Source organism: Gavialis gangeticus, unplaced genomic scaffold (assembly GCF_001723915.1).
Source record: "Gavialis gangeticus isolate Ggan-Ray unplaced genomic scaffold, GavGan_comp1, whole genome shotgun sequence".
Lineage (NCBI taxonomy): Eukaryota > Metazoa > Chordata > Crocodylia > Gavialidae > Gavialis > Gavialis gangeticus.
The window spans coordinates 1,895,828-1,907,628 of record NW_017729006.1 but is presented as its reverse complement, the minus strand read 5'-3'; the positions used below and the strand labels follow the sequence as shown (position 1 = coordinate 1,907,628).

At 39.4% G+C, this 11,801-nt stretch overlaps 1 protein-coding gene across 5 annotated transcripts in view; it reads left to right on the top strand.

Annotated features, from left to right (window-relative positions):
• The window catches only part of ZNF385D (zinc finger protein 385D), a 933,534-nt gene that overhangs the window by 707,312 nt on the left and 214,421 nt on the right, over positions 1-11,801 (top strand). For all 5 annotated transcript variants that reach the window (XM_019508749.1, XM_019508750.1, XM_019508747.1 and 2 more), the window contains one exon: positions 7,006-7,116. In XM_019508749.1, the coding sequence (XP_019364294.1) occupies positions 7,006-7,116 (111 nt within the window). The remainder of the gene's footprint in view (positions 1-7,005; positions 7,117-11,801) is intronic.

The window sequence follows — 11,801 nt, the reverse complement described above, 5'->3', positions numbered from 1 at the left end:
AGTTTATGCCTTCCAATGTTTCACAGACCACAGTACACCCCCCCCCTTTTTTTTTAACTTCTCTTGACTCCTGCAGAAATTTTTTTTAATGTTTATTGGAAATTCATGGATTGGCAGGAATTCTAAAATGAAATCTCCAGAAAAAATAATAATGCCAAATATTATTTAAGCACTCTCATTCTTATTGCTTATCTGCCTTGACTTTATTAGGATCTGGGTTTATAGAGCTATATTTAGAAAAGCAGTTCTGACTTGCTGTGTCAAAGAGCAATTGGCAAAGAAGGGATTCCTGCATTTGAACCAGCTTTTCTTAATCACTTTGGAGACTGTCCAGAACACTTTGCCTATAGAACTGCAAGCGCAAATAACTTTCATAATAGGGCCCTCTTTTATTGGCAGCAGAAGCTAGAGGTCTAGATGTATAGGAAGAAGACAGAAAAGATGCAGTTGTACTTCTGATATTAGGAATGAGAAAGAGACAAAATCTGAAGGGATATTGATTCCTTATTTAGGAAGAAACAAATCAAAATCTACCACTTGCAAAAATAATTTTCTGCAAACTGATTAAACTTAGTGCTTAGACATTAGTTCCCGCAGAAATTGAAGCCCCCCTTTAACTTGAAATCCTTACCATATCAGTGAATATGCTCAAATCCTTGAGAAATTAGTTGTTCCAACCTAGTGATCATTGAAGCAACTTTTGTATTATACTCTAAGTGTTTCTTTCCTGAATGGCTGGCCCTGATCTGTGAAGAGTATGGTACTTCCGAAACTCACTGACAGCTTGTGCATGTTTCTGTTGACAATCTAGGCTACTATCTGTTAAACAAGCACAAATGAACCTAGTTTCTGTAATACCTCTATATAGAGAGCCAGAAGGATGGTGCATACGTGGGAGGTGGCAACGGGTGTGGGGGGTACGGTTACAAGAGAAAGGTAGGAAAGTGGAGGAAAACAAAAAGGGAAAAATTGAGGCAGAGGACAATTCATTCCAGAACTGAATCAGAAAACTGTGAGCTCCCAGGTGATGGCATTGAAACTGTAGTCATGTATGACGCTAGCAAAGACAAGGACTGAAGGTCTTACTCCACCTATTAAGCCTCTAAATGTGATCCTGTTTAACTCTGCTTGAGTACTGAAAAGCCTTCCTTCTCCTTGCACATTACAGCAAGATAACATGCCTTCATCTTCTTGTTGGCTTTAAGGGACTCGGGCAGGGCGGACTAGGCAGAAGGCAGGGTAGATTTGCTGGGTGGAACAGGTTCATCTAAGTGCCACTTACATGCCTAATGAATAGAACAGGCTTTGCCCCAGAGTGTCTAAATTGCTTGATAATCTGAAAGTATCACTGAAGTATGAGTAGAGAGAAGAAAATCAGATAAGCTGTGCTTGGTAAATCATTGTGATCTTCGTCTTTTGGCTGGTGAGACTAGTTTCCAAATTCCATGGTCATGATGTCTATAAAACTTGACATTTATCTTTATTTTGGCTTTCTTTAGGCTTTTAAAAAATATTACTGATTGAAAGACAGAAGATACTGAATGCAAATAGAATATGGAGTAGTTTTTATTGCTCAGGGCTGCCAAAGACCATGGGCGCGTCTACACGTGTGCCAGACTGTGCAGTTGTTACTGTGCAGTCATTTAGTACTTGCTTAAACAAATACTGCCATTACTGCACAGTCCCAGCACTGAACGGGTCATTTCTGACTCTACTGAGATGCAGCAGTGTCGGCGTCATGGTTTGTGCCCACCGATGTTACATCGCCATAGTGATGAGCTATGTCGTTGTAGCTAATCACTACAGTGAAGTGGCATTTCATGTAGATATGCCCAATCAGACCGTATTGTAGCAGGAACTGAATATGCAGATAGGGAGAAAGTCATTGCTTGGGAGAGCATACTATTTCTTTATCATTAGAACACAAGGGAGTGTAGGAAAGAGTTGGGTATAATTGGGACAGAAGGATAACAGTTACAGGATCATATAGGTCAGCCGTATGCACAGCTTGCTACTTCCAAATATTGGAATTATTTTTTTCTTTTATAAATAAATAACATCAGTTCTCCCCAAATGCTGCCAAAACTACCCATTTTTAGTTGTCTGCTTTTTTGAAGGTGTCTCAACAAAAGTGAGTCTTGAGGAGGTTGTTGAATTAAAGATTAGGCTAGGGAGGATGAGCTACACGTTTAGAGGCAACATGGAAGGAAGCATGGGGATGTGTATTTGAGAAGAGAACACATAGATATTCCAGGCTGGTGTGATTGGTGGAGCACAGGGTGTTTTGTAGTGAGACAGAAGAGCAGACAAGCAGGAGGAAGGAGCATAAAGAAGTCTTTTAAGGATTAGAACCAGCAAGAAGAAAAAAGTTTCTAAGAAAGGATTCAAGCAGCACAAACTTTTCCTGCTTGTGTACTTACTTACTTTCAGTGTTGTAGCAGTGGATTGAAGATTTCAGAGTGTTTCAAAGAAAAGGTGTTCAGCTGCAAGATGCAAAGAAGCATGGCTGCTCAGATTTTGCAATCTTTCTTGAAGGCCTGACCTGATATCTTCTTTATACCAGTGCAGTTGGCATTAAACAAATGTAAATAAGTATCAGACAGATTATGCAAACCTTTTTAACTAGGATAACCTCACCATTCCCAGGGGAAATTACTGCTGAAATAATAAGAAATATAGCCCTAGCAGTATAAATGATACTGATTTTTAGCTATCACTTGCCCATAACTATCCCAGTATAGCTGGCTGCTAAAGGTGAACAGGCTATTACTTATTCTCTGCCACTTATTGGTAATGTGCAGTGCTATCTATTTACTGTGTGAGCTATTCTGGGAAAACTGCATGTCTTTATCCTGATTCTGTAGTGGTCTGGATTGGTACACAAAAATGATGTACACAGACTTGGAGTATGTATTTATCTTTCCATAGTGTAGCAGGCTTACCTTTTCAAAGCTTGGGCTGAGCCCCAGGATCGAGGAGCCCACCCACCAATCCGGAGGCAGCACAAGGGAAGCAATGCCCCCACCCTTTTCTGAAGGAAGGGGGCAAGGTGCAGCTGGACCTGAATCAGAACTGCGCCAGCCAGGTCTGGAGAACTTTGGGCGTGGAGCCCCTGAAGAGTATAAAAGGGGAGTGTGCTTGGCACACTTGGAGAGAGACAACAAGGGACAGCAAAGAGAGAGGAGCTCCAGAGATGGCCATCTTCAGGACCCCACTTGAGCTTCAATGGTGTGCAAATCGGCACATGAGGATCAGGCTCTAGGAGCCGCTCGAGGCAGCTTGAGCCTGCAAACCCAGCAAGTGGCTGGGCAGTCAGTGTGTGGATCGGCACATGGAGAGCTGGCCCTGGGAGCAGCTCACAGCTGCTCGGGCCTCACCCAGTGTGAGAGTCAGCTCATGGAGGACCTGCCTGGGAGCAGCTTGTGGCTGCTGCAGTTAGCCCTGGCCCTAGGCTGAGTACGCAGAGCCCCGCAGTGCGGCTCTGCCTTTAACTAAAAAAGCCCTGGTACCCAGAGCACAGCCTGGGAAAGGGAGGACCTGGGAGAACCAGGGAACCAGAGCCTGTAAGGATTTGGCTCCCATGAGAGAGAGACAGCCCTGGGCTGCCCAGTGTAAGGTGCCAGGCCATTAAGGATTGCCAAAGGCGCTGCTGGAGAGAGGCTCTCATGGGATCAGCTTCTAGGGGACGAGCCTTGGCTACTTCAGAGAGGAAGCATGAGTTGCTGGGGAAGCAGGCCCCACAGGGCAGGCAGGCATGGGACAGGAGGGTCTGCCGCCTCCACCCTCAGATCCCAGGGCCCTAAAGGGGAGGGGCTCCAAGGAAACCCCTCGGGGAGGTACTGAGTGCACTCCTTATTTTGGGTGATTGTTGTTGTGTCAAGGTCTATATAGCTATCGGTATTCTTTAAGGAAGTTTGTATGGTTTATATGTTCTTAATGTGTTTAATATGTATATTTGTATTGTTACTTGGTAGGTCTAGGAAATATTATTAACTTATTTGGGTTATATAAGTTGAGTCCCCATATGTGTTTATCGTGTTGTTACCTTAGCTATCTTGTTCAATGTATTAATTATTATATATGTTGTAAGTTATATGGTTTATGTGAATTGTGGGATATTATATGTAGTGATATATGCTAAACTGTATTGTAAATATTTCATGTTTTATCTTAAGTATTTATTATAGTAATACACTGTATATATGCACTCAGTCTCAGCCTGGTTCTGTAAAGAAGAGAGGGAACTGCTCTAGTAGCTGGCCCCTCCATCAGCACCCTGCCTGACCCCCACCACTGCCATTGGAGGACAGGGCACATCCCCCCTGGGTGTACCCAGGCTACAATATCCCAAGACCACCTGAGGTATTGGAATGAATACAAAAGGTCTCAAATTTCTAGTATGGGGTTACTTTATTAAACACCATATTTTTAAAGGAATTTAGCCATTGCTTAACTCAGCAACACTGCTTTAAATAGCTTTATAAATCTAGGCTTGACTCATTTTCAAAAATGACTTATATAGCACTCAAAGTCAGTGGGATTTAAACTCCTAAATAATGTGGGCCTTGCAACACTGAGTGAAGCAGTGCCAAAATATTAAAGTCCCCAAAGCTTCAATGAATATGAAACATAGTTCTATCAGTAAAGAGGCTCTGTCTTGGTATTAAAAGTCAAGTGGTACAATTAGGCTATTGCTCTCTTGTCTCCCCCACCCCCTGCAGCTCCCCTCACTCAGGAATGGACTCCTAAATGCAAAGTTATCACTGGTTGATTGTTTTCACTATGTAACTTTCACATAGGGCTGTGTCCTTTCTGGCTTTGGGCTATGTTACACTGGAACATCAACTTTTCAAACATGATGTTACAACATGAAGAGAAATCACATACATGCTGCATAGATCAGAATTCAAGGTTATTCGACTGCACTGAAGCATGGTATCATTGCAGTGTTTGATATAATCTAGCTTTAACCTCTGTTCTTTATTTTTATTGCAGTAGCACCCACAGGTCCCAGTCACTGCTCCATTAAGCTGGCAAATTTATAAACACCCACAATGTTGAGCTTTGTTCAGTAAAATCAATGTGGCTAGTTCAGTGAACCCTCCCCCCACATCTGTATGCAGAACCCATTTTTTTTAATCATCTGGACATTTTCTGCCATGAGCTAACCACATAATATTGACCATTGAACAGCCATGAGTTGATACAGTATTTAATGCTGAGAAGTTCTAGATTAATACCAATAAAGGTAAAGAGGCTCTGTCTGTCTACCACTGCAATTCCCACGAATCATTGATTACTCACAGGAAAATCCCTAATTCTTCACTTACCAAGTATTTTCTATGTTGCCTGAACCATAGATGCACTAACTGAAAACCAGCTTCATTTCTTAACAGAAATATAAGAGATACATGCAGTTTTCCAGGATGCATCATGGACAGGATTTGAATGACCCAGATGCTGACTTTTATGTAAGGCAATTTCTGTAAAAGCCTATAATAAAATAATTCAAAGACAAAGATCACCAGTTGCTTAAACAAGTGAGTCACATGTTGTTGTAAAGCTATTTTAAAATCAAAAATAGTTTCAAATATTTGTTGTCAAAAGGGGAGAAGTAATATCCACTTTGACCTGTAGTTTTCTAGAAACTTATTTCAACATTGGAGCTGAAATCTTTGGAGTACTTCTGAAATTTTGAGCCAAAATGTTAGATTGCTCACCTAACCAGATGAGCTTATAAGGTTTTTTACATCCTGAATAACAGAGACTCCAACCCTCCCCCCTCCCAGCTATTGCAGCAGAATTTTGTACAAAATTAATAACTGCTCTCATAAAAATTTGGGCATAGCAGAAACACAGCCATAAAATAGGTTAATTTTTGGACCTACTGTTGTAATAAAAACCTGGGCCAGATTATGTGTATTCCAGCTCCCCCTCAATCAATATACAGAGACATAGCTTTGATCAGCGGTATCAAAGGAGGCTCACCTGTCTTTGTCACTGTCTTGGACTGCTGAAGCAGTGCAATGAAGGTGTAGGTAGGTTGTATACAGCCTACAGTTAGATCAGCAGGAAGCCAACAGGGATGTGAATCATTCCCCATCCAAGACAGTTTACCTAGCCCAATGCACATAATTCTGTAAAGGCACAAGGGGAAGGAGAGAAGCAAGAGTATAATACAAATCAACTGACACAAGAAAAATGCAAATGTAGCTGCTAAGGCAGTCATGTGTTAACTTATATACTCATGTCCATCACCTAGAGAAGAGGGTAGGATAGTATTCCCCATTAACTGTTGCTGGAGTTACTTGAGTCAGGCCCATTTACATTGTGCTAGGGGCCACGGTTCAACTTGTAGATGTGTTCTCTAAAGAAGGACCACAAATCTGAAAATAGGTTTATTTAAATGGATGAAAAAATAATCTTCAGGTGGTTGGAGGATAATTTGGAATTTACCTTGGCTCTTACAGAAACAGAAATTGCCTTATATAAAAGCTCCATTTCTGGAATCCAGGGAGATGCTGAATATTTTCATATTTGGTAATTGTGTCACCATGTGCACCAAGCTAACAACCCCACTGTTTTGAGCTGTTTATATGTCCTCAATAATTTTTCTTTCCCTCCCCTTTTTTCCTTTTCTCTAGTTTTTTGTTGTCTTATTTTATTTAGTTAGCTATTTTTTCCTGGGGTAAAAATACAGATTTGCATTTTTGGTGGGAAAACATGCTCAGTGTTTTTTCCTTCGGCTTCCCTCAGCAAAGTGAGATTGGCACTTTTAGGGTTGTAACTAAAGAAATGCATTTAGAGGTTGCTAATCTCATTCCTCTTTGTTCCTTTTTATTTTTACTGTGAAGTAATAAAAAAGAAATATTTCCAAATAAAAAATATTTGCTATAATGTATGCTATGGATTGGCACTGTGTAGATTTCTTTTTAACACTGCAAGTGGCATAGGCAGCTGTCCAATGGAACAGAAGAGCTTTTATTTCTCTTCCTTTCTTTACAGATGGACCCAATTCAGAAAGCTGTAATAAATCATACATTTGGGGTTCCTCTTCCTCATCGACGAAAGCAAATCATATCATGCAACATTTGCCAGCTGAGATTTAATTCTGATGTAAGTTGACCATCTTACTATCATTTTAATTATGTGTACTTGTTTATTGCAGGTGTATACTGATTGAAGTAAAATGAGATACACAATGCTTTCCATTTGTGAATCCACAGCAGAGGATGGTGTAGGGTACTGCATACTGTATACACACTGGCCAGATTCTTCCCCCCAGTTATTTGGTACCCAGGGCGGGTATCTGATTTGCCGCACTCTAGTCACACTGTTTGTGGGTGGGTTCCCAAAGCAATTTCCAGAGCCTCTTGTAGAAGTGTAAACTTCATCCAGTATTACCAACAGAATAGATGAAACCAAATATTGCAGGTTAAGTTACTCCCAGAAAAGAAGTGATCCACAAAGAGTTTTTGATTTGTGGTACTGTACTATGTGAATGGCAAACCTACACACATGAAGAAACATTTTCATTTTACTGAACCTACTTTTCATTTCTATAGGATTTTGCTGAATGTAATTTAAAGCCATAACAACAACAAATAGATATTTGTTCTGTGACCCAGAGCTCTACAGCAGTTCTACTGATGAAACTTTATTTTTAGATACCAGAGATAGGTTTTACCTGGCAGTAATGAATAGAGACTCCATTTACTTACTGTATGACAGTATTATGAAAATGTTTACAAAAAACTGTTCTTTTGGATTTTTCATTTTCGTTCAAGACACAGAGTCTTCTCCCTTTTGATAGAGATTTCTTTTAGACTAGAAGAACATTTTTTCTGGTTGCATTGTCTCAAAATTAAGTTTCAAAGAAAAATGAGAAAAGGCAGTACACTAGTCTCAAACTGTTTAGATTCATTCTAAAGAAGTTATCTATAAATCTTCCTGACAGCTGTGTGTTCAATATTTCTGTTTAAAATAAATCTTCTCACACAAGAGAAGGGAGGAATGAGAAAATAACTAGTATCTGTCCACGCTGAGAAAGAACATTGAACTGGCAAAAGCAGGTTCTGCTGAATCTGCTTTGGGCAATGACTTTCTGAAGCGATCTCCATTTAGTCTTTGCATTCTTGGTATAGTCCCAATCCAACAAAGCTTGCTTAACTATAAGCATGAATTGTTCAAGAGCTGGTATACTAGCTGCTGAGTACTTTGGCCTTAATTTGGAAAGTGCGTACTGGTAACCATGTGCTCTACTTTATACATGCAGTCACTGTCAATGAGAATTATTATATGCTTAAACCCCTGGCTGGATTGGAGCCATAATGGTAAGCTTTTTGCAGAAATAAACCTCAGTTGATTTAGTGGGGAGCTACTCATAAGCAAAAAGGTAGACCTACTAGCAAAGTAACATCTTCAGCAGCAACGGCCTGTTAAGTAGGTTAGCTCTTACACCATAGACTCTTTCCCTCTTTTCAGTCTTCTGCAATGGAGATCTCTGAATGATAATCCAGTTTACTTATGATTGGAAGTTCGGGCAGGGATTTGGACTTGTGCATAGCACTAGAATTCCATTATGAAACAATGAAAAAGTATTTCCAACTATGCTAGCCAGAAACAATTGTTTAACATAAATAGCAACAGCAGTAAAGCTCTCAAAAAACTATGAGCTGAACATTTGTCACAGAGAGTCTTTATCAGTCATCTTTTTTTCTTGTTTTTCCATCCACCACTCCGATACAGTTAGTTCCAGTCTTGCTGGCACCAATCCTTGAGGCCATAAAGTTGATGGTAAGAGCATTCTAAATGCTCAAAGGATTTTCTGCTGGCCAATCACATTGCAGGATGCATAGAGAGTCAGGATGGAGAAATCAGAACCGGGGAATTATAGACCAGTTAATCAGATGTTGATGTCTGGACAAATACTGGAAGAAATGATTAAACATTCAGTTAATAAGTAACCAGAGTAACAAGGTGGTAAGAAACCATCCAGACTGGTTTATTAAGAATGAATTGTAGTAATCCAATTTCCTTCTGTAATAGGATAATAGACATAATTGATGAGAGAAGTAATGGATGAAAGAGGAAGCTAGCTGTGATATATCTTAACCTCAGTAAGATTTTTCATGCAGTCCTATGTGACTTTCTCATAAACACCTAGGGAAATATGGTTGAGGTAAAATTACTATATGGTGCACAACTGGTTGAAAAAATGGTTGATAGAATACTTAGTAATCATTCAGTGTCAAACAGGGGACTGTATCTAGTAGCGTTCAACAGGGGTTCATTCTGTGTTTGGCGTTTTCCTATATTTTCATTATAACCACCATGATGGAATAGTGTTCAGCTGAAAAATCTGTGGGTGGCACCAGGCTTATGAGGGAAGTTGCAAACCCTTAAGAGAACAGGATTAGAATTTGCAAAAAATGTTGATAAATTGGAGAATTTTAAGAAGAAATTTAATAAGGACAAGTTCAAAGCACTATGCTTAAGAAGGGAAAAATCAAACACACAAATACAAAATGGAGAATAACTGACTTGGCAGCAGTGTAAAAATAAATGGTCTGGGGATTATAGTGGATGAAAATCTGAATGTGAGCCAGCAAGGTGATGCTATTAGGAAAAGCTAAATGCCATTTTATGATGTATTAAAAGGAGTGTCATATTTAGGAGAAGAGAAGTAATTATTTTGCCTCTACTCAGCCATGGGGAGCTTTAGTAGGAGGGCTGTGTGCAATTTTGAACACTTTAAGAAAAATGTAGACAAATTGGAGAGTATCAAGAGCAAAGCAACAAGAGTAAGAGGCTTGGTAAGTGTGAACTATGCAGAAAGTTTGAAAGATTTGGATCAGCATAGTCTAAAAAAGAAGGCTGAGATGGGGACATAATAAGTCTTCAAGTAAATGGAAGGTAGTTTAAAGAGGACAGTCACAAGTTCTCCCTGTACACTGATGGCAAGACAAGAAGTAGTAAACTTATTGTTCGGCAAGGAAGATTTAGGTTGAATATTAGGATCGGTATAAAATAGTTATTGAATGACTATAAGGATTGAGGTCCCCATCAGTTGAGGTTTTAAGAGCAATTTAGATAAACATCCAAGTGGTGGTCTAGATCAGAGTGGCCAGCCTACATCACACATGCCACAAGTGGCACAGGCAGCCACAGTGTGTGTGGCATGTGGCAGATGGAGGAGGGCATAGGCAGCACACGGGCAGAGAGGGAAGGAGGCAGAAAGCAAAGCAGCAAATTGGGCAAGGAGCACATGAAAGGAAGCAGAAAGCAGAGCAGCAAATTGGACAAGGGAAGGGCACTTGGGGAGGTTGTGGCGCTAACTTGTGGAATGCCTGTACAAAGGTTTGGCCTGTACTGGTCTAGGTGAAGGTATAAGGACTAGGTCTCTACCAGGCCTACATTTCTTTGATTTTACACATCAACAGAAGTATGTAGAAATCCTTGTGGATAAAATAGAAGATCCATTACCAGAATGTTTAATGTGGTATTTTCCATTATACAAAACAGATACAACTAACTCCTGAAACATGAGACATTTTGGGGAAAAAAACTGAAGGGCTCATTCTAAGGTAGCTGCATGGAACTAGTATTAGCATGAATAAATGGGCAATTGAGATTTTATTTGAGATGCACAGTCTTGGCAGGAGATGTTTTTGGGCAGGTTTTCAGAAATTGACTCATTGGGAACAGGAAAAGGCTTAATACTCCTAATTTCTCATGCTTATTCAAAATTCCACATTTATACTTACACCTTTATTATTCCTCAGTCACTTCAAGTCTAAATCTAGGTACTCTAGGTTTATGGTATTTCAGTCATTGTCTCCTGTATCTCAATGCATGTGCATCATACTTTGCCTAACTTAGTTGTGTTCCTGATTGTTAAGTTATATCCCCCAAATTTAGAATCCTGTTTTGTCATAAAAACATCTGTTTCTGTTCTTATTATAATAATTCTTTTTCATTCTTAGCAATGGCTATGGGAAAGCATATTTATGTGCGCTACAGGCCATCAAGCACAGTATTGCATTTTTATATCGTACCTTTTCGCCTTTTGTTTTTTATCAGCAGAGTAAATGTCTATGAATTCACTTTTAAGCCCTTTTCTAGCAAAATAAATAAGTAAATAAAACAAAAATTTAAAAAAACTACCAGTGCTGACTCTTAAGACACCCAGCATCCCATTTAAATCAGTGGCACTGTACATAAGCATAAGAATTCACACAGCATTGTGGCTATAGTGATAATATATTTTGTCTGTCACCGAGCAGTATAGATACTGCACAGGTGGTAAGCAATTGCTGATCTGTATGTAAACATACCTAACCTTGATTACAACATCTATGGGTACCTTGGAGTATGCAGTTCCTTCCAGTTTAATCTGAAATGGTGGTATTGTTATTCTATGCTATATTTGTCCAAGGAAACTGTACTGTTTTTATAATAAGAGGTCAACTGTAAGAGACAATTTCAGATATTAATGCATGCGCCATTCATTTGAGATCAGATTATAACTTAATTGAAATACAGTAGATGTCAACACTTTTCCACAGATGCTAGTATATGGTGTTCACTGGAAAGAAGTAGCAAACAGTTGCAGAAAGTGATTCCTGGGGAGATTTCTATGGAATCTGTAGCATTTATATCAATACATTCTAGAAACCCTGAATAATTGAAAAAATATTTGAGATATATGATTTTTGGCATTCTAAAAGTCCAATAAAATAACATAGAATACTTTGCACTTACATAGTGCATATGACAAATTTAAGAACAATCCAATAAAA